At 43.9% G+C, this 22078-nt stretch overlaps 2 protein-coding genes across 11 annotated transcripts in view; one reads left to right on the top strand and one right to left on the bottom strand.

Moving 5' to 3' along the window:
- Nucleotides 1-10610, bottom strand: part of ablim1a (actin binding LIM protein 1a) — a 40709-nt gene extending 30099 nt beyond the window's left edge. For 2 of the 8 annotated variants that reach the window (XR_011178021.1, XR_011178022.1), the window contains exon 1: nucleotides 6706-7141. Coding sequence is in view for 6 of the 8 variants with exons in the window: in XM_069145091.1 (XP_069001192.1) it covers nucleotides 6706-6796 (91 nt within the window). In the remaining 2 variants the exon portion in view is untranslated. Of the gene's footprint in view, nucleotides 1-6705; nucleotides 7145-10269 lie in introns of those variants that run through there. The other 6 variants (XM_069145093.1, XM_069145090.1, XM_069145089.1 and 3 more) reach the window with 5 other exon arrangements.
- On the top strand, nucleotides 10218-21669 carry fhip2a (FHF complex subunit HOOK interacting protein 2). Of its 3 annotated transcripts, none has more exons than XM_069145083.1 (18): nucleotides 10218-10287; nucleotides 11349-11503; nucleotides 12250-12328; nucleotides 13391-13560; nucleotides 13861-13965; nucleotides 14086-14208; nucleotides 14338-14565; nucleotides 14678-14874; nucleotides 14972-15086; nucleotides 15211-15287; nucleotides 15410-15602; nucleotides 16022-16185; nucleotides 16986-17135; nucleotides 17230-17320; nucleotides 17458-17601; nucleotides 18293-18433; nucleotides 19170-19273; nucleotides 19360-21669. In XM_069145083.1, the coding sequence occupies exons 1-18, from the start codon at nucleotides 10281-10283 to the stop codon at nucleotides 19469-19471; spliced, it is 2355 nt and encodes a 784-aa protein (XP_069001184.1). In that variant the 5' UTR covers nucleotides 10218-10280; the 3' UTR covers nucleotides 19472-21669. The 3 variants fall into 3 exon arrangements, with proteins under 3 accessions (XP_069001184.1, XP_069001186.1, XP_069001185.1); XM_069145085.1 differs by lacking the exon at nucleotides 10218-10287 and adding an exon at nucleotides 11227-11244; XM_069145084.1 differs by lacking the exons at nucleotides 10218-10287; nucleotides 11349-11503; nucleotides 12250-12328 and having other exon boundaries at nucleotides 13490-13579.
- Nucleotides 21670-22078: the final 409 nt, after the last annotated feature.

The following is a 22078-nucleotide window of genomic DNA, read 5'->3' as shown; positions in this document are numbered from 1 at the left end:
TAATAATCCAGGAGCACATAGCACATCTTAAGGTCACACACACTGTACACTAGCTTTCTTCTTCTCTGTTTGTTTTTTAGCTGCAACACCTTATCTTCTTAACAAATCAGTCTGATTTAACTTCTATTCTAAGCTGTGCGGTATGATGTAAATTTATGACACCCTAAAAATCACGATAAACTGGACAACACAGAATTTTTCTGTGAACAACCCTTTATCACTTTGCTGTATGACACACACACCTGAACAAAGACTTTGTTTCTTTACAAGGGGGAAGTGGGTGGAGATCAATTGCTCTTTTCGGTGCAGTAATTACCCTGCTTTGGTTCCCTTAAAGAAAAATATGTATTTGACGAAAACAAAAAACATTTTTAAACGTGGAAAACATGAGCCTTAAAACTTGTCAAAAATAGAGCTGCTCTAATTTTTGTCTTTCGTGACTGGAAGGAAGCACCAAGCACCAGAATTAATAATTAAAATTAAATAAAAGATGCATTAAACGCATTATCTAAGGCTTTCCAAAAACAAAATATAAAATGCTCCTTGAATAATACATTTCTTTGGAGAATATTATCAATAGTATTAAGAATGATAAGTATTAATTATCTTATGAGATCCAATCAAAACAGTTGACCTGATCACCATGCAGTAAAGCCAGCCTGTTTCTAACAGGTCATGCAATGTATTAAGACTGCATGACAGGGCTGCAGAGGTGCCATCTAAGGTGGAAGGTCAGACTTACCGTGATCTCTAGCACGAGCTTTGTATTAATATCTTCAGTGAATCCCCTGGAATCCAATTACAGAGAGCACAGGACGGCACGTTACTGGCTGAACACTGAACACATATGCTCTCATATCATCTGCCACCTAAACATATGAAATATTAACACTTCTCGTCGAATGACGAATGAACTCACACATCTATCATTAAAAAAATGTTGCAAAATAAACAAGATTCCCAACTGCTGGGTAAAAACATTTGCAATCTGAAAAATCAATACAAATCTGTAAAGGAACAAAGACAAAATTATGTCTGGTTTATTTTGGTTCTTGGAATATCACAGTCTTAGTCGGCTATAAAGTGATCAGGATAGACATCGAATTTATGGAATTATTTATCAATACTCTTCTCAACTCAAGTCGAACTATTAGTCCTCCACAATGCAATATAATGTGTTCATAAAGTTTCTTATTTTTTTCTGGGGATTAAATAATTTCTACTGAGACAATAACAAGGGGCCAATCCAGTGTTTGTAGAAACTTCAGGGTGTGAACTAAAGAGAATATGATCTCAGAGGTAACTCGCACACACGGCAGCATCAAACAGGGACCAAACAGTTCCTCATCCATCTGCACCTCTCTTTGGCTGAAGGGGAGGAACAGTTTTTCACCAGCACCACCTCTATAATTGCTGATGCAGGCAGCCCCATTATGCATGCAGAATGCATTCATCCACTGCAGTGTCAACTATGCCACCTTCTGGATACCCATCAACGTGCATCAGTTTCCACAGGGGCGTTTTCCTCTCTTCGGGCTCTATGGAGACACGCCAGTGAAGCAAACGTGGACATTTCTTCAGCACTCCACCCTTTTTTACGATGAAGAGATGGAAATATGACTTAAAGGAGCTTAGTAAAATCCTGGCTAGTCAAAAAACATCTCTACAATTTTTTTTACAGTGCAGCTACTAACTGCTAAATGCAACAGAAAGTTGTCCTGTTACTTTGTCTTCTGCAATGGACCTATTATCATCTTGATTCTTTTAATAATCTCTGTCAGAGCTGCAGGACTTTCATGCCAAGAAAGGCTTGCCAAAAGTAGGAAAGCCTATTATCTGTGGATGAAAGGTTTCTACTGTATTTGGCTCACCTGAGGATGATCCATGTCTGACTGTCCACCTGGCGCAAACTATTATAACAGTACAGATTTAGCACTGTAGGCATGACCATTGCACAGACAGTAAATTAAAACCATTAGATTTATAGTTTTAGAGTAGACCTGAGTCGTGAAGTCAACCCTGGTACTGCAAGAGGTCACATATACAGTAAACAGTGATGTGTGTGGACATACTGCCCAGTTATCCCTCGGTTTAAAATTAGGACGACACACACACACACACACACACACACACACACACACACAACCATTATTGTCTTTCTAGAGATGTGAGGACATTCATTGATATAACGCATTCCCTATCCCTTTATTCTAACCTGAACCATCAAAACAAAGTGCTCCAACCCTTACTCTAACCCAAACCCAAAACTAACGCTAATCTGAACCCTAAAACCAAGTCATAACCCTCAAATTTAAAGTTGTGAGGACAAGCTTAAATGTCCCCACAACAATGGCTTTGAAAATTGATCCACAAAAAAAATATGCCGCACAAGTACAAAAGATATGTGTCTGTACACACTGGGTGATGACTTGGAGCCCTTTTACAAATTAAACTGGAAAGAAGCAGAAAAGACCAACAACCAGGATGAACTCTTCGGTCCTTTGGAGCATTGCCAGACTCTAACTCTCAGTCGCTAGATAATGACAAGCACTCCAACAGCTCGCTTCTATTTCAAAATGTGTGAAAACCTTTTGAACAGCAATCCTGTGCAACCAGGTTCACTTCTTCAAAGTGTATTTCACCCGTGCTGCATTAGCATTCCTGTTGTGCAGCTACCCTGGATACACATGAATATGTTTTCACTGTAACTGTAAGATATTCTTTCTCTGAGTGTATTTCAACAATTTACAAACATAAAAGCTACATTTTCTACCCACAACCCACAGGAAGCTGGATTTGATGATTTATGTTAATGTTTCTTCGAGGTATCATCAAACAGTCAGTGACCTTTAGCTAAAACCACTCAGAGAGCAGGATTAGTGCCACTCATTCAAAAACAATCACCTGGTAAATGATGAGGGATTTATGGTGTGGAAACAGATAGCACAATGTTTTAGCTTTTGTTTGAACACTAAGGAGTTTTCAGAAAAGGTTATGCCTGACCAAAAGGATGACTTCTGTTTCTTTGCGAGTGCTGTTTTACTGGGCCTCAGAAAAGTCATAGAAATTCCCGTCCCAGATTGCACTAAATATAGACAGCTATTGAATGTCACTGTCACCGATTGATTTTAGCTGTCAGTGAAGAAATGAAATGGCTAACACAAGCCTTGACCTCTGTGATCTTTGATCTGGGGTCAGTTCGCAGAGACAAACCCTCCTTGAACCTCGGCTATCAGTCAAAATCCAACTTCAACTCCAAACAGCACAGTGTTTGTGATATTTACACACAACTAAGTGCCAAGCAATAATGATTTCACTACAGTGTCTGGCATGCAGTCAGAGAATGCATAAAGTCTGAAAATCTCGATTTGTCCTGATGCCCACGTTGTAATCCCGGTGTAAGCCATCATGTCACCTCCTCTTGTACTGTTGCTTGGCAAAATGCAGCCGGTCTGCCCCTTTGCATATGGGCTCGCATTATGCAACTTTGCAGAGGATGGTAATTCATTTCCTGACTTTTCTTTCTTCTTTTTTTTTTTGACAATTCCAGTAAGACTTTCTGGAGTTATGGTTGCATCGTGCACCTAAGCTGTCACATATATGCACAGGTCAGATGTGAAAGGCTGCGTGGCATGTACGTTGCCTCAGACGCATGTCTCAGTTTGCGCGCGTGTATCCACACCGGCTGCCTGTCAGCAGCGATGCTGCGGCTGCAGGTCCAACCATTAAATCAATGAGTTTCTCTTTGATAATGGCCATTAATATAGAAGTTTTGAGGTCTGACAAGTGATGAGTTGTAACCAAAAAGCAGGCGGGTGATTTATAGTTATCCTCACTCCGAGGTGAGACACAAAGACACACACCGACACAGAGGAGAGAAACAGAAGATATAGAAAGAGAAGGAAAGACATCAGTGTAGAAAATCCCCGCCCCAAACCCGGTGGAGTACCGTCATGATATAATTGGAGTGTACACTGTGTTTCGGTTGTGATTATACAGTACAAATGTGATCACAGATCATTTCCCTGTATATTTTAGCTGGGAACCAAAAAATAGGCGTCTAATCTATTTTATAATTGACGCGACGCACACGTGAGGCGTGAGACGCAGGGTGGATGCTCTCATTCATTAACATGGACGCCGAAATAAAATGACGCCACGCAGCAACAGGTAACGCACACACCACACAGTTCCAGGCTTCAAGAGGTGTCACTCACTGCCATCTAATTAAAATGAAGTAATCGTTGAGCAACAACAAATCAATTCACTTTCAGTCACCTATTCACATAGCGAATGCAAAGCAAAAGAAAACTAAAACAACTGACCCTTGTTTGTGTAATTTCAAATAGAAGTGTCTAAAACAGTGCACTTGCATTGCATTGATGCTACAGTTACAAGCCGAGGATGGAAGTCTGTAAATGGAGGTGGGTGAATAAATGCTCCAAACTCCTGTCCTACCTGTAGCGACATCATTCAGCCTCTCACTGAGATAATAGTCATTAGGGTTGAGGTATGGGAGCTGCTCCATGTACTGTTTAGGAATGAGGTACAGGACTTCAGCCACATGCCCATCCTCGATGATGGACATACGCTTGACCGAGCTCTTGCGCTTCACTCGGACGCGGTCGACATTGTGGCTGCGGCTGGAGCTGCATAGCTTGCCCAGGCTGTTGAGATTGGGCAGAGTGGGCATGGTGCCCGGCTACCCTTTAGCCGTCCCACAGAGAAGGGCGAAGCACTGCGGGTAGTTGTCGGCCAGCGTCGGGCTCAGACCGGCTCTGAAATCCGTGTGCCCTTGGACATCAAGAATGAGAGGCGTTCAGAGACATTTGATGGGTAAATTCTCAACAGCTCATCGTTAAATCATGGCGATATCCAGTGAGGCCTCCAGTGGAAACTCTTCCCTGTTAGGATCCCTCCACCTGTCACTTCAGATGTGCAGTAGATGTGAGAAGTGGGGTGCTGATGTCCACCCTGAGGTGGAGATGCCAAACAGCAGGCATGATGTATGACAAAGCACTGTGCTGCAGGTGGAGCAGAGTGGGAAAGAAGCTTACACTATGGGTGTCTTCAGCCCAACCAGCACGGTGCCTTAAGCAGCTTAGAGCTGACGTTGAGCGTATGATTATCTTCTGGGTGGGGTTAGGCTGGTCTATGTCAGGTTTACCCATTGTAAGTTTGGAGTTTTATAACCCAGTCATGTACTTCCCAATGAAACTTAATCACATCTGTCCAATGAAGAGCTGAGGCTGCCACAACTCTCAGAAAACAACATGTTACTTTTTCTGTTTTACGTGTAATGACACAAATAAACAAGATGCGTTCATATGTGGATGTACCCTGCAATAAGATGGACTCATCAAATGGATCAGCATAAGAGCAATCCAAGGCATACTTTTGGAGTATGGAGCCTTGGGCGTCTGCCAGTCCTTTACAGGGTCAACAAACAGCAAGGTCATTCCTGCAGCCAACAATGCACAAACCCACTGTTAGTCATGAGCAGAAGCATGCAAAAATAAAGACACTGTAACTACATCAGTGGTGGAGCCAAAATGACAGCAGAGGATCTGCATTATCCGCTAACATTGCCGGGCACAGCCGCAGGATTTTGGAAGATGTAACTCAGTAAGAAGGCATGTTCTGAGTTTTTAATCTTCCGACCATCTAATGCTGGAACGAATTTGTTCTTGCGAAGACTTCCAGAATATTTTCTAATATTTACAAGCAGGCTTTCTTGAGCCAAAGATGCATTCACATTCCCTGGAAATGTAAGTTCTGTGTGAGGTAAATTTGGACTCATGGATATGTCTTGATGGTGGGAAATGTAAAGATGGATGACGCAGACGGGAGAATCTAAGCAGGCTCAACGAAAACAAGATAACCGCCAGATAGCTCAAACCAACTGAAAACACTTTGTTTTGTGCAAAAGAAAACAGAGTTGCGAAGACCATATTGCCTCTTCCTAAAACTGTGCCAACTAAAAGCAACAGAAAACCCCTTCTGACATCTAATATTCATCAAACAGATAAGGTTAATCACAGTTATCTGTTTCTTCCATCAACAGAAATAAATCAGAGTAAAGGAGACATGATGAAAAGCAAAGCAGACAGTGACAAAGCACAAAATATCCTGGTAGTCCGGAGATGACGGCTTGGCCTGCATTTCAAATTTGATGAATTTCCTGTTTGTCTGAGAGGGTGCTCCGACAGGAGTTAGACTGGCTGACTTTACTACTATTCACATCAGGACGGTACTTGTCTAATTTGACTTAATGCAGGTTCGGCTACAGCACCCCTTTCTTCCCTCATGCAGAGAGCTAGAGTTTCCTTCCACAGGAAATAAAAAGTGTGATAGTGAGGTATGGGCAAGAGGACGCACAATCTCACACCCACACACGCAGACACATGTACCCAAGAGTAGCTGAGGACATGGGACTCTGCTGCAGTGAGGCACTGCCCTCAAATTGTCATCCACTCTGTGGTAGCTTCGCCACAACTACACACACACACACACACACACACACACACACACACACACACACACACACACACACACGCGCGCGCAAATCAACAGAGAAAACCAGACTGCTGTCCCCGCACAGTGCAAAACCATCAGTGCACGCAGAATACTGCTCAAACATTCATGTAGCCTCTGCCGTTTCTCCATCCTGACACCCCACCCCCTTCCTCTTCTTATTTTTCTTACCATCCAGTCCGAAGCAGGAGGTGATTTTTTGGGCGTAGTTGCAGAGCCCATCGTAGCCAGGCTGCTGCCTCACTGGATTCCTCTCCTCCATCTCTACACACTCCCACACACACGCCGTCCCGTCCAGCAATGCTTCCACTCCTTCCACTGCTCATCTATTATTCAGGCTTTTGCCAGGACACATGCATGCGCGCGCACACCGACCCCTCATATTCGCACACACAGTGTATAAACAAACACACACACACACACACACACACACACACACACACACACACACACACACACACACACACAAAGAGAGAGAGAAAAGTGCTGAGGCAGAGGGTCGTGCGGTTGGAGCATGAGCAGCCCTCTCCAGTGGTCGGAGAAGGATGAGGCATCAGATTGGGTTACTGCAGGATGGAGCCGAGCCTCCTTTTTTTTTTATCCACCACTGATCATCCGGTTCACACCGCAGTGTAACAGGTACGGTGTGCCGGATGTGCTAACACTGCTCAAGGAAAAGGCGAAGCAGAGCAGGAAGACAGAGCAGAGCTGGATATGTACCAGGTATCAGGAAGCGGACTTTCACTGTTGCTATAGTCACTTAAATTCATCCAGGCATCCAAATGCTGTGATTAACTTTCAGATTTGATTACCAGAGAGAAGCACAACAGCCTTTAAAGATGGGGATGAAATAGGTAAGCAGGGTTACTCCAAATTTCTTAAGGCTGACATAATTACTTTTATCCTACAATCTATGTTGAACTGATTTGCAAAGATAGATGAAAAATTAAACCATTCTTCTGCTTATTGATTGTGATAACAGACCTAAACATAAAGAATTAGATAGTCAAACCTTGTGTCTACTTGTCTTTGGACAACACTTCTGATTCTGATTCATGTTGCTGAGATTCAGTTAAACATTTCGTTAAGAGAGCAAAAACACATCCATCAATTTATTATCTAAACCCGCTTTGTCCTGAACAGGGTGACAGGAGGCTGAAGTCTATCCCATCAGTGTCAAAGGCAAAGGCAGGGGGACACCCAGCACAGACCACCAGTCCATGACAGGGACGACACAGAAAGACAGATCACCACGCACACTCACATTAACACCAACAGGATTTTTAAAATCAGACATTAGCACAACATGCATGTCTTTGGACACAGGGAGGAAGCCAAAAAAAAGATTATTTTCACACAATTTACTACAATATCTCCAAAGAGGTCCATACAATCCTATACAAAATGTGATATGTCAATTTATACAACAGCAAAGACGCAACAGAGATGCTGAAAGAAAAACACAGACCAACAACTAACTAGATTTTGCAGCAGAGCAGGGATAGACAAAGATGAACAATTAGCCTACATGTGATTTACCAGCCAAAACGGTAAAGAACCAACGTTAGCACAACATATAAAAACAAATGAAGAGATTACGCTTAAGGGTATAACTGGGGTACATTTTCAGGTGATTTAAAAATGGGGATATTTGATAAGGTCATCCCTCAACTGCTATATAAAGGTGACCTTAAACAATGCACTAAAGTCCCAGTTGCTGTGGCCGAACTGCTCGACGGCCATCAACAGCAGACTCGTACAGCGCAGCACACAGGTACAGTCAATGGGTAGGACTCATGTTAAGAGATTGTAGACAAAAGAAAACAGCACAGGAAATACGATGAAAAGCCCAGATGGAACGGCATGCCCGCAAGGTTGTGTTAGAAGGTGGGGTGACTAATGGAAGGACACTAAGGTAAAAGCCCTGTGCTGATAACAGGGGTTGGGGAGTGGGGGAGGAACGACTGCAGGATTGAGAGCGTAGTGATGGCTGATGCTCGCTGGACAAGTGAAGGACGGGCAGCTAATCATAAATGCACACTGGGAGGGGATAGTGGAGTAAATTGAGACTATTTTTTATTTTTTTTTACTTCCTGTGTTTCTGCTGGCGGGAAATCAATCATTCAACATTATTTAGTTCCCGCCTGTACACTTCTCATGACTACTCCTGTAAAATATTCACCAGAGGTCCAAAACATGGACAGGACATCCAATTAGCATCTTGATATTGGTACTTTGAACTGAAATCAAATTAATTCAAATTAATTTCAATAAATTTAAACCAGGACAGCCACTGTTTTTATTATTGATTGCTATGTTGATTATTTTCTTATTGAATCTAAAATATGTCCGAAAATACTAAAACAAATGTCTTCAAATTGCTTGTCCAGCCAACACTGCACAACCAAAAGATAAGTTTACTATAAAATACAACAGCAAATTCTCTAAACTGAGAAGCTGAAAGAGGATAATGTTTGTAGTGTGTATTTAATGTGACATGTTGTTAAAAAATAGACTCATGTTTGTGTCACTGCCCCTGATTTATGTGATAATAAATTAATAACCTCACGTTTGTCTAAACAACACAGAGATAATTGACACTCCACTGTATAGTACCACATGGTACCTACTTCTCATGAATAATGATTGGCTGATTGCAGGGGCTTAAGAGTGCTAATCACATCTATGCACCACATGGGGGCTGTCAAGCAGTGGGCTCTGAGCTTCATCGATCTCCACCAGCAGCCATGGAGCACTGATACAGTAGGCACATCAGTAATGGGGGGGGGGGGGGGTTTCAACGCCATCATGCTACAAAGGCCCAGCCATGCAGAGCCTGAAGGGGAGTGATATACTGTACATTGAGTGTCTTTATAACAGGCTGCTGTTTTACCCAATTATAGGATCAAACCCATCAGGAAAAACTCAAACTGCAGATTTAATGTAATGACCTCAATATCATGTCAGCATTGCAACTTCTTTATATCTAGCTCTCAATCAGTCTATAGCAGGAACAGCTGGACACCCTGCCACCTGATACAAATCCAAGACAGCACACACAAGCCCACCAGATGAGAACAAACACAATCCACCTGCACACTGTCGGCAGGTATGTCAGTTTCTTTATTCTCAGGGAAAAATGTCAATCTAGCCAAAAGATCTTCACAGCTCAAGATGGTCTGCAACAAATGATAGTTTGCATTTCTGCTGCATTTTCCACCAATATGGTACTTTTGGCCACCTGATCTCATGATGATCAAATTTTACTGACCTGCACCAACACTGTGCAGCTTTTAAATAATGACATGTACCATTTAAGATGTAAAAACGAGAGGAGCTTTGTGATCCATAGCTGGGATTTTTTTTTTTTTTTTTTTTTTTTTTTTTTAAGATGAGTGATCTATTTTTAGGTTGCATGGAGTGCACACCGTTCACGTCAACAAAATAAGTTGTAGGCTGTCTAAAAAAAGGCTGCAGCAGTGGAGGCTGTAGTTTCAGCGATGCACCAGTAACCTACTTACAATATCATTATCACAGCCCGATCCAGCAGAGCAGAAAGACGACGCTCTCTTCTCCATCGCAACCATCTTTGAACCAAGACCCCCTCTCTCTCTCTCCCCCCCCCCCCCCCCCCCCCCACTCCTCCTCCTCCTCCTCCTCCTCCAAAACATTTAAGAGACTTTTCTTTCCTCTGTATGTAATGTTATGAAGGCTTCTGCGGCAAACGATACTCACCTCTAGCAGACATGCCCGGTAGGTAGAGCCTCTTTTTCTTCCTCGGTGATGAGCAGAAGTAGATGCCCCGGTGCAGCTTTGAGAGGGGAGGGGGGGGGAGAGAAAGGGGAGGGGGGGCAACCCTGATATTATCTTGTCTTTACGTTTTCGGGTGTCATTTGATGGGGATTAAACGGAGGGAAACATTACAGCCCGCGATTTGGTAGACTAGACCCGGCTGCACGATGGAGAGTTACCGCGACAGGGCGTGTCCTGGAACAGACAGCATCCTTTTTTTCATTTTTCCAACAAGTTTATGTCCATATATGAGCACGATGGCACAGAATAACGGGATTGTAAATTAAATCCTTCATGAAATTCCTTGCGTGCAGCTGTTGTCGGGTCACCTAAACGTTAAACTTTCTCTCTGGGATGACTGTGCTCTTCTGGACGCGGTAGTTGGGCTAAATCATAAAGTTGACAGGCGCGCTGGAGCAATATCTGTCGTTTTTCTTTTTTTTTTTTTTTCTATTAATCCGGCTACTTTAGCGAAAATATTTGGCAAAACCTCCCTCGCGTGGATTCTTTTCACTTTATTCTAAAAGTACGAGTAAAAAAAACAAAAACAAGCAAAAGTACTAAAAGCACACCCTTTTAGTGCTGTGAGGAGAAAAGCAGCAATGTCAGAAAAATGGGCCAAATTAGTGCATCATAAAGGATATAAACCGCTGGGTTTTTACCTCTCACTGGAGATTTCCCATAGCCGAACCTACTCGGTTATCAATATTATTGATTGATGTTTCCAAACTGAGTTTTGATCATTGTCCCTCACGTCACCCCCATTTGTATGCATCGATCGTTTGTCAGTGCTTTAAGCCCGTGTCTGGTGGCCGTGCGCCCCCTGCCGGCTCTTATCGGTAGCGTTTGGCGAGGGAAGTGCCACCGTGTCCAAAGTGAGCCTGACGCGGAGCCCGGAGACGTCTTGTTTACAGTTTGGTAGCAGCCGAGGCCTGTAAAGTCCAGGGGGGTGGGGGGGAGAAGAGGTCAACAACGTGTTACGGGTTTTTTTTTATTGCTCACACTTATTCTTTCGTTTCAAGGGTCATTGTATGAAACCTCCAATCTGGATCGAGGCGGCAGCAACAGGAAGAAGAAGATAGAGGAATTCTCTAGGTCTTCTCGGGAGAAACTGGTCCAGTCCAAGAACAAAATGTTCTCCAAATTTACGTCCATTCTCCAGCACGCTGTGGAAGCGGTGAGTTTTTTTTGTATAATTTTATTTAAAATACCGTCGTGTCCGTCGGTTTTCGTTTGAGTAACGTCCATGTTTACGGGAAAGGGGCCTTTGTTGCCCCGCAGGTCGTAACGTCAGCGTCGGGGAGACGTTGCTAACGAGCGAGCTAACGAGCGAGCCTCAGCGAAACGTCAGCGGTTTTGTGTCGTCAGCTGGTTCTGGTTCTTGTTCTGGTTCTTGTTCTTGTTCTTATTTGATAAAACTGTGGTTTGTTGTATTTGGGACTCGCGGGTCCTCCGTGTTTAAAGGTCGCTCGGAAAGCTTGAGCTTCTCAGACGCCAAGTTAGCTTCAAGAAGCTAAGCTATCCCCGCAGATATCCCGGTTCAGACAGCGGGTCTTATCGTCTGTTGTTGTTGTTGTTGTTGTTGTTGTTTACATGGCAGATGTAAACCTTTGTCACATGAAAAGGGAACGTTTTTAACCTCTTGTTAATCCTTTTGCAAACATCTGGCCTTTTGAATTCAGTCGCAACACAATGCATTCATCTGTAGGGACACGCAACCGTATCTCTATTTGAGATATCATCACTACAAACTAAAAGACTAAAACCACACGATGCACATTTCCACCTGGCAAAGTGCCAGTTTGAATTAGTTGAACTCTGTTTGAATGGGACTGATTCATGTTGACATTTTGCTGTGATCATTAATCGTCCAATACTCATCCAACCTACTGATCTTTACAAACTTTTGTGTTTTTTTTCCAGCTCGCCCCGTCGCTGCCCTTACAGGAGGACTTTGTCTATCACTGGAAGGCCATCACACATTATTACATTGAGACTTCTGGTAAGTAATGTCTGACATAATAAGGTAATATGTGTTGTGGTCCTGATATTCACACAGTTAGGTTTGCTCCGTCACTTGTTGATATCTTCTGTACTGATGACACGGGTCTGTTTGAGTGCAATGGCAAGGATTTAGGTTATTTAGTCTGTCAATATTTACTTTTTTTTTTTAAATGACAAATGCACAGAACAAGTTACCGCGTCCAGAAGAGCTAATATAATCTTTCATATGCCGTATATTTTCCTGAGTTTGTCATTAGAAATCAGCAGCTCTGTGGACCGCAGCAGCTCCAGACCAGGACGGGGCTTCCTTCATGTTTGGGGATCTGTATACGCTCTGCATCTGTGTCAGGTTGCATCTCAGCTGTAGGGTTGGCTTGTTGGGTGAACCCGGTCATTAAACTGAATATTTTGAGTCAGGGAAGTTCCCTCTTGGTTTTCTTCACTCTGAACAAATGCTTCTGTGCAGCAGTTCTTCTTGTTTTGCAAAATTTGGTCTAAACAGCTGAGGGGGAATATCTTTACTTCAAGTTGTATGAACCCACTTGTGTCTTCATAAGCATGTCATCACTGGTTTTACAGTGTTTTAACTTAAATAAACTCCGGTCTGTGGTCACTTTCGAGCAGCCGACCATAACTATTCTTTATGACTGCTCGTTTTGATTAAACCATTTTATTAGTTGTTTTGTGGCTGTGGTTATTAGTCTCGGAAACTGATTTCACATTCATAGTTTTGCTATTTTGTTCTTTTTCACTTTGGGCAAGACGCGTGTCTATATTCTTCCTTTTAACTGTAGTCATTGACTCAACCTCTTACATTTGTGACAAATAAGGAGAGCACACTCGGGCCAATCTTTTAACACTGATCAACTGTGCTACACACAAACTAGCGAGTTTGTCTGTTTTGCTACTGTGCATTTTTCAAATGAAAAAAATATCGCATCCGATGGGAGAAGCTGTTGGATAAACTGCAGAGGCTTTGCACACTGAAGACGAGCAATGCCTTTATGTTCATATCTTATGGACCTACAGTTTCTGATATGTTTCTGTGTTCCCCTGTTAGATGACAAAGCCCCCGTCACAGACACTAACATCCCGTCCCACCTGGAGCAGATGCTGGACATTCTGACGCAGGAGGAAAGGGAACGGGAGTCTGGGGAGACCGGACCCTGCATGGAGTATCTCCTACACCATAAGATCCTGGAGACTCTCTACACCTTGGGCAAGGCAGATGTAAGGCAGTCATGCTTTGGTAACTACATGAACTATACCTCCAGGAAAATATACATATCATTAGATGGTAACTGTTTGTGATATTGAATGAAACCTAGAAATCCAGGATGAGGTTTAAATTGTGGGCTCTTAGCACATGGAGGTTCGGGTAGGCTGAAAACGGCACAAAGTGTGTAGTCAGCTGCTGTGACAACTGTCAAAGGCACTCTGAGCTGCAGCTCCCTGTGGGAGGCATCTATTTCTGTCGACTAACCAAATAATATCTCACACGTTGTCTGTATGTGATTTATTTCCTGTTAGTGTCCTCCAGGGATGAAGCAGCAGGTGCTCACCTTCTACACTAAGCTGCTAGCACACATTCGTCAGCCCCTTCTGCCACACATCAACGTCCACAGACCTGTACAGGTGAGAGGCGTAGCAGTCAGAATTTCAGTGTATGTTTGATGGTCCTTTTCCTCAATAATGGTCTGCAAACTGACAAGTTATGTGACTTATTTGTAACTTTTTCTTCTCCGTGACTGTCAGAAACTGATCCGTCTGTGTGGGGAGGTGCTTGCGGCTCCGACAGAAAACGAAGAGATCCAGTTCCTTTGTATAGTCTGTAGCAAACTAAAGCAGGACCCATACCTTGTCAACTTCTTCCTTGAGGTGGGTTGCAGTAACACAAGAGAAAAAAAAAGTTGAGCTACACGTTTAGAAATATTTATCTGTATATATTACTGGCAGAAATATGACACTTAAGGCTCTTATTTTCTCTAACTTATGATACTATTGCAGAACAAGTTGAAGAGACCCGAGATAAAGAGTCCTGTGGCGACAGGGGGGGTGAAGGAGAGCGCGTTGGCTCCAGACACTGGTCAGTCTCTGGTAGAGGAACAGGCTGACCACCAAGAGGAGCCACAGGCTGCAGCTGCAGCTGCTGCCTCCACCAGTCCAACCAGTAACAATAACAACAACAGCAACTACAATCTGGTCACCTCCCTGCTCAACCTCACAAAGAGCCCCGTAAGTTATCACCAAGTTACGACTTTGGGGTGATTCACTGCAAGTTATTTAAATAAGGTCTTTTTGTTGGGAGGTTTTAATCACAAAATGTATGAATATTTCCTCTCCTCAGGATGGCAGGATAGTGGTGAAGGCATGTGAGGGTCTGATGCTGCTGGTCAGTTTACCAGAGCCCGCTGCTGCCAAGTGTTTAACTGAAAACACTGAGCTCTGTGAGCTTCTGACCAACAGGCTGGTCTCCTTCTATAAAGCCCTGCCACAGTCCATGGACCCTGTGGACATCGAGACAGTCGAGTCCGTCAACTGGGGGTACATTTCTTTCTATGAGAAGATCAGAAGAGTAATGACTCTGATTCACCACCTGCATACAATTCCAATACTTTTTTTTTCCCTCTCCCTCTTATAGTTTAGACGTATATAACCTGAAGGAGGACGCTGCGCTCTTCACAGGGAAGAGGGCTCTCATCTCCTTCCTGTCATGGTTAGATTACTGCGACCAGCTCATCAAAGAGGCTCAAAAGGTTCTTGACTAACGCTGACTCACTGTGTTTTGATGCGTCATATTTCAGTCTGAATCGACAGAATAAAAGACATTCAAAGAAGTCACAAAACCAAAGAACTTCTTTTTTTTCTTCTGTCTTCCAGTCAGCCGCTGCCGTGATGGCAAAAGTAGTGAGAGAAAGATTCTTTGTGTCTGTGATGGAACCGCAGCTCATGCAGACGTAAGTCCTGCCTTGAATCATCAATCAATCAATCGTCTTGTATTGAAATGTCTCGTTGGTGTGTTACAGTGTGTGTCGTGACTGCTCAGTAACACCGGCGGTGTGTTTGTGGGTTCACACAGGTCTGAGGTGGGCATCCTGACCTCCACCGCCCTGCTGAACCGCATCATAAGGCAGGTGACGTCAGAGGCTCTGCTGCAGGAGATGGTTTACTTCCTGCTGGGAGAGGAGAGAGAACCGGAGACTTCAGCTACAATCGCTCAGAATCCGCTCAGACACCGACTCGTCGAGCACTGCGATCACCTGTCAGACGAGGTTCTCATCACATATTCAGGATGGACCTGGTCCTGCTAATGAATGTACCCTTTGCATAATTTATGGCTGTCAAAAAGGGCTCAGTTAGGCCTTTATCATTACTCTCTTGTGCATTCAAAAATGAAAATCACATGTTCTTAATTTTTTTTCTTGCTATATTATATTCAAAAGTACAAATAGCCATCTGCCCTTCAAGGATTCTGAGTCCCAGACAATCACATGATGAACCAAAAGTACATGAATTTTAATGAGCATCTGTCAGAGCCATTGCACAAGTTTTCATCACACAAAAGAGATGAATCATCCCTTTGATGCTCAAGCAGCCACTGCCTACTTTTCTTTCAGTGAGCAAATACGCAGCTTCGCTCCAGCGGACTTATCGTGGGAGCCGAGCCTCATTCCTTCCTTCCTGTCCCCAGATCAGCATCATGACTCTGCGGCTGTTTGAGCATCTGATCCAGAAGCCCAACCAGCACATCCTCCACAGCTTGGTGCTGCGTAGCCTGGAGGAGAGGAACTACCTGGAGAACAAACCGCAGGAGGAGCGGGAGCCCCTGGAGAACGGGCAGCCCCATGATGCCGTGTAAGGACTCCACCTTCCCTCTGAGCTGCTGGATTTAGAAGCTCGTTTTGAAGAGCCTCTGCACAAACACAAACCACTGGAAATAAAATGAATGCATCAACCAGCTGTGTTTGTTAGATATGCTGCTCCTTCTTCTGCACAAGTCCTCATTGTGTTTCAATTGGCGGGATTCTTCGGAGCCGTGATTAAGTGGGATCATGATAATGCAACTCGGCTACATATTATAAACCCGTCAGTTGTGGGAGACCGAAACACAATGTGGAATAATTTCGGTGTTTCTGCTTGTCTTTATGTGATTACTGAAAATCCAAATTAAGACACAAACCCAGAGAAAGATTTCATGTCATATTTTAGAATAAAAAAAAATTCATGCAAAAGAGTTTAGCTGCTTTAGATACATTACTGTTTGATACAGATACTTTCATGATTATATTTTGAGTAGGATGGATGCATCTACAAACATATTTTGAGAGGGATTTGCATGTAAATCCAGGCTTCTGTCTGTTTGTCTGTCAAATCATACCTCGAGGACCTCAAAGCTGCCAGAGAAACTCAGAGCGTCACAAAATGCTAAAAACTCATGCAGTTCAATTTGTAATATTATAGCCAGGGAGTCCTTGTTATCAACAGCTATGTACTGTGTTGAGGGACGCACACATCTTTGGTCAAAAACTAAATGAAATAAGATTTTTTTTTTATTATTTACTTTTTTACCTTCTAGTCAGGATTTGAATCAGATCGTGTTTTCACAACCATAAGATATATATTAAGTAACCTGAATGACTGTGTTCTCCCCACAGAGACCTTGAGGAGGATCCACTGTTTGGCGACGACTTCCCTCCAAACCACAGCAGGCTGTCAGGCTCTGATTGGCTGAGCTCGTCTCCACCACAGAGCCCTGACCACTCAAAGTCTGATGGGAAGACGGAGGTCCACAAGATTGTAAACAGGTGCAAAAACTGGCGATGCAACGTGACTCGTGTGGTCGTCACTCAGCCCGCCCTCCTTTTTAAAGGTCTGACGGTTGAATTCTGTTGCCTGCAGCTTCCTGTGTTTGGTGCCCGATGAGGCCAAGTCATCGTATCATGTTGAAGGCACGGGCTACGACACCTACCTCAGAGATGCACACAGACAGGTGAGCTGTTGTCACATTGTTGTCGTTTGTTTTCAGTGCTTGTCAAACGCTGGCCTAATAACAGCGAGGTCGACATTGGTTGCTCGTTTTAACAGCGCTGCAGCAGCTTCATTATGTTTCCTCATCGTTCCCTTCAGTTCAGGGACTATTGTGGCGTCTGCCAGCGGTGGGACTGGAGGAGAAATCCAAAGCCTTTTGAGAGGTGTAACTTGGACATGCCGTTCTTCGAGGGACACTTCCTGAAAGTGCTCTTCGACAGGATGGGTCGCATCCTGGATCAGGTCAGTTTGATCCAATGTTTATTAAACATCTGATGCAGTGATCACTGGCCTCATTCAGATCAACCGCATGCCGCGATGTTGAGTGACTCCACTCGTCAAAATAGAAAGACGGTTCTGAAGTCTGTTTAGAAATCACAAGTGCAGCTTTGGTTCTAATGACATCAGTCCAGCTGTTTCTGGAGCATCTGACAGCACGTAGTGCAGCAGACGTGAATAAACTGATTTAATGTTCCTTCAAAACTCAACCTGCCTGTTTGCAGTTTACTATAAATCCGATCTTGTTGTGACGGGCACAGCTCAAGAAAATGCTTCTTCTAATGAAAGAATGAAAGGTGGAGAGGAAAAATGGATCGAGAATGCAAATATGCTGCTGATTATGCAGAGACCTTCTGTTTTCTTTGGTGAAACCCAAAAATAATGAGCGCTGAAGCCCAGACACGCATTTGACAAATGCTGTTAAATGGGAATCGTGATGACTAATAGAGATTCAGAAGGTAAATGTTTCTTTTTGGCAGCACATTTGGGATTCTCGGAGCACTTAGGAAATCAAATCTAAAAGAGAGTGCTATATTAATTAAAACCTCAGACATATTGCGTTATGTATCGGTGTCCCGCAGGGGACAGAATTCTCAGGACGAACCATCACTTAGTGTTGTTGTTTTTTCAACCTGATGTCCCCTCTGTCGTCCAGCCCTACGACGTCAACCTGCAGGTGACGGCGGTGCTGTCCAAGCTGTCGCTGTTACCACACCCCCACTTGCACGAGTACTTGCTGGACCCCTACGTCAACCTGGCCCCCGGCTGCAGGTCTCTGTTCTCTGTCATTGTCAGGGTAAGACTCCCCTCCAGATTATACACCACTTATCTTATCCATCACAATCCGTTATTTAGGTGCTTGTAGATGTCTCGTTTGTCCTGAGTGTCCCTTTGACAAAAAAAAAAAAAAAAAAAAAAGTGAACGTTTAAGCGTCGATGCAGTTGGATACAAAACAGTTCAAAAGATCCACCTCAACCAACTACAACAGTAAAATCCTGCTCTTATATTGTTGCATTTCATTTATTTTCAAGAATGACACTTTTTACACTTCAAATTAAAACAAGGTGTTTTCAAATTGCAGCTATAATAAAGCATTTCATTCCTTTTAGGGTCATCATAACGGATGGTATTTATTATAATTGTGAAGCTGTCACACCGTGATTTATTACGACCGTCATCATATCTTGAAAAACTCTGTTGCTGTTGCAACCGCAGTCTGACGTCAGTGCAAGTGTTTCTGCAAGTCTCACTTCCCCGTCATCATGTGAGCACGCTGCTCCCTGACCTGCCTGTACAGAACCTCTCTGGCTCTTTCACTCTGTGAACCGGTCCGAGTACTCGACTTTGAAATCTGTCCCAGTGGCTCGCAGTGTTAAAAGGCTTTATCAAGGTCAGAGGGAGCAGCTAAACCCGTTCATGCTCCCACTGAGTGTAGAGCTGGTCACTTTCACCCAGGGAGTGCAGGTGTGTGTTGTAATAGCTTTGTGTGTGTGTGTGTGTGGTTTTTTTTGTTTTTGTTTTTGTTTGTTAGGTGGTTGGAGATCTCATGTTGAGGATTCACCGCATCCCAGACTTCACACCCAAACTGCTGCTTGTGAGGAAGAGGTTATTAGGCCTGGAGCCAGAGGGCATCAAGTACGTACCTCTCGCCGGTTCTGGGCTCTTGCGGTCTGATTTGACTTTAGGGACGTGCTCACCTTTTCCGTCCGTTCTTCCCGCAGCATCGACCACGTGACCCTGCTGGAGGGGGTTATCGTGCTGGAGGAGTTCTGCAAAGAGCTGGCGGCCATCGCCTTCGTCAAATTCCACGCAGCCGCCTCGTCCTCGCCGTAACCTCGCCGTAAGGTCTTCGTCCGTCTGCCTCGGCCGGGCAGACAGGTCGGGATAAGACTGGGCCTTTTTTTTTTTTTTTTTCCCGCGGTGTGGTGGCACCGGTGGCACCGGGTCTGCAAAATATCACCACTAACCGGTCAAGACTGTTAAAGCCCACATGGACGGGCGTCATCACTTCCTCTCCTTCGGACCTCTCGGGCTCCAACACACAAAAGTCTGGTCTTGTTTCCGGAGTAGGTCAGAGCGCAGACACTGCCCCGCCCGCAGAGGAAGACAAGGGGGGGAGGTCGAGGTGCAGAGAGATGTTCACTGGACTCTTTTCAGCCTCTGCAGTTTCTCTCACTGCCACCCCCCACCCCCCATCCCCCATCCCCCACCCCCTCACCCCCAACCCTTTCCATATTTCTTATTCACCAGCCAAAAGATTGAACGCCCTGTAATTATTCCATCAAAAGGAAATGTTTGTGTATTTATTTTCTGTCCCATCACCTCTCATTTGTAAATGTCATCGCCTTAGTGTGGAATCACACCTTTCAGTGACAGAAACTTGTTTCCTTTTCAGACACCTTAACCGCTCACACGTGTTCTGTTTGAAGACAAGAGGCTGTAGAGGAAAACAAACCCTGTATGTATCTGTAGTTACACACATCATGAGGTGGAGTGTTTAAGATACTGCACTTATGTTTTAAATTTCATATCTTATTTATTTGTTTGCTTACAGGTTGCCTTTTTTTTTGAAACTCGTGTTAAAGTGAAATTGATCTGAAGCAGTCGGCTGCCAGAGCAGATGCTGCGTACTTTGTTTTCATTTTCTTTTCTCGTCTCGTCGTTCCTTCGGGTTGTCTCGAAGTGCTCGTGCTCTCAAAGCTGGCGTCGCCACTGTCACTCAAAGATGCCCCCATCCATCACATCACGGCGTGTTGAATGAAACGTGCAGATTCACATAATCTGCACGTGGACCTCGTTGCATTGTCACTCGTTACATTAAGTTCATTGGTGTTGTTGTTTTCTTCAGCAAACGTCAAGTCGGCCTTTGTGGAAAGAGACGCGTGGCTTTGGGTCAGTTTTTGCCGAGATGTCGTCCTCCAGACCCCGTGTTGCTTTGTTCATACACCAGTGTTGCTCACATTTCAAGAAAACAATATGTTATTGTTTTTGGACCCGGACTCAATAATTTATTTGCTTCACTCACGGAAATATGCAGAGGAACAGAGCTCATTGTTTTATTAACCAGTGTCTTAAATACAACATTAACCAGAACATACTGGACCTTACCGCGGTGGTTTCCATCCCGGAGAAGAGAGCTTCGTCTGCTGGGTCGAACACGTCTGCAAGTGGTGGACAAAAACAGTTTATATCTGAAATGATCCCGTTATTCAGAAGAAAATCAGCAGATTCAAAACGATTTATTTTCCGATATCGTTTCTCACCTCGCGACAAAAAGAGATTAATCTCCGCACCCTGCGGGAGAAGTCCAGATCCCTTGTTTGGAAACGGCTAAGTTACAGTATGTTCAGAGTTTCTCTACAGTCTGTCACGACTTTCTACGCGGTGTCGCGTCTACTGGCAGTATTACTTTGTCGTCCCGATGAATGACGAGGAAACGTGCTCTTGGTGCTGTGTGTTGTTGGAACGGCTCGCGGATCTCCTGCATGTCTCTGGAGGGAGTCGGTCACAGGCTCAGTGATTCATTACACCAGATTTGAATCGGTTCAAATGGAGACGCTACCTAGTCTTGAGTTCTTGAGTTATTGTTGCCAGCGCGAGTGTTTGTAATTTCCATGTGTGGCTTGTTGTTGCTGTGGAGGTGAACGGTGACTGGTTGAGTCTCGAGCCTTGTTTTCTCACCCCTCTGTCTCTTAGTTCCACCTCAAGACGCATCACTCTAGCACCTAAGCTACATTATGCAACTGCTTGCATGGAATCAGATTTGCACATTGACCTCATCCTCGTCTGTAATGTAAATATCCACAACAACAACAAAAAAAGCTTTCCGTTTGTTTTTCAAATGTTTTGTTTCATGAACCAAAAAAAAGTGGCGGATGTACCAGAAGTCCCGTTTCTATTTTAATGGGAAACTTTTTTTTTTTTTTAATTGTGAATCATGCACATTTTTTTAACCAACTATCTTTCCAACTTTTTCTGTACAGTTGTATATTGTACGTGTACAATAGCAATAGAGATATACCTGGTGTAAATGCATGCTTCTACATTATTTTTCATTGTTGAAAGAGAGAAGAGAAAAGGCAGTCCGGCCAATTGTGATGATTTCTTAGCCGTCGGCACTTCGACAGGAGATAAAGATGCCTTACTTCACACTGTGGGTCTCGATGTGTAAAGAGGTTTCTGCTTCACTTGCAGTTCGTTGCGATCTTACGATGCTTCTATCTCTTGTCACGCAGGCTTTTTGCTCGGTATGTGAAGATGTACAGGACTCTCTGTGTCGTCACAAACCGGACGCCAACTGATTTCATTTCTTGTGTCATCTCAGACCAATCACTGTATCACGATCATGTTGTTCGCTGCGTTCCTCCGGTGTGAAGTGGGACGAGTCTCATGGTATTTCTGTCGTTTCTCGTGATTGTGCGAAGCATAATTGAAACATTA

Source organism: Embiotoca jacksoni, unplaced genomic scaffold (assembly GCF_022577435.1).
Source record: "Embiotoca jacksoni isolate LCO1_2020_lvr unplaced genomic scaffold, fEmbJac1.0.p SCAF_12, whole genome shotgun sequence".
NCBI lineage: Eukaryota > Metazoa > Chordata > Actinopteri > Embiotocidae > Embiotoca > Embiotoca jacksoni.
Note: the sequence above shows the minus strand (reverse complement) of the source record. Positions and strands in the feature narration are given on the sequence as shown.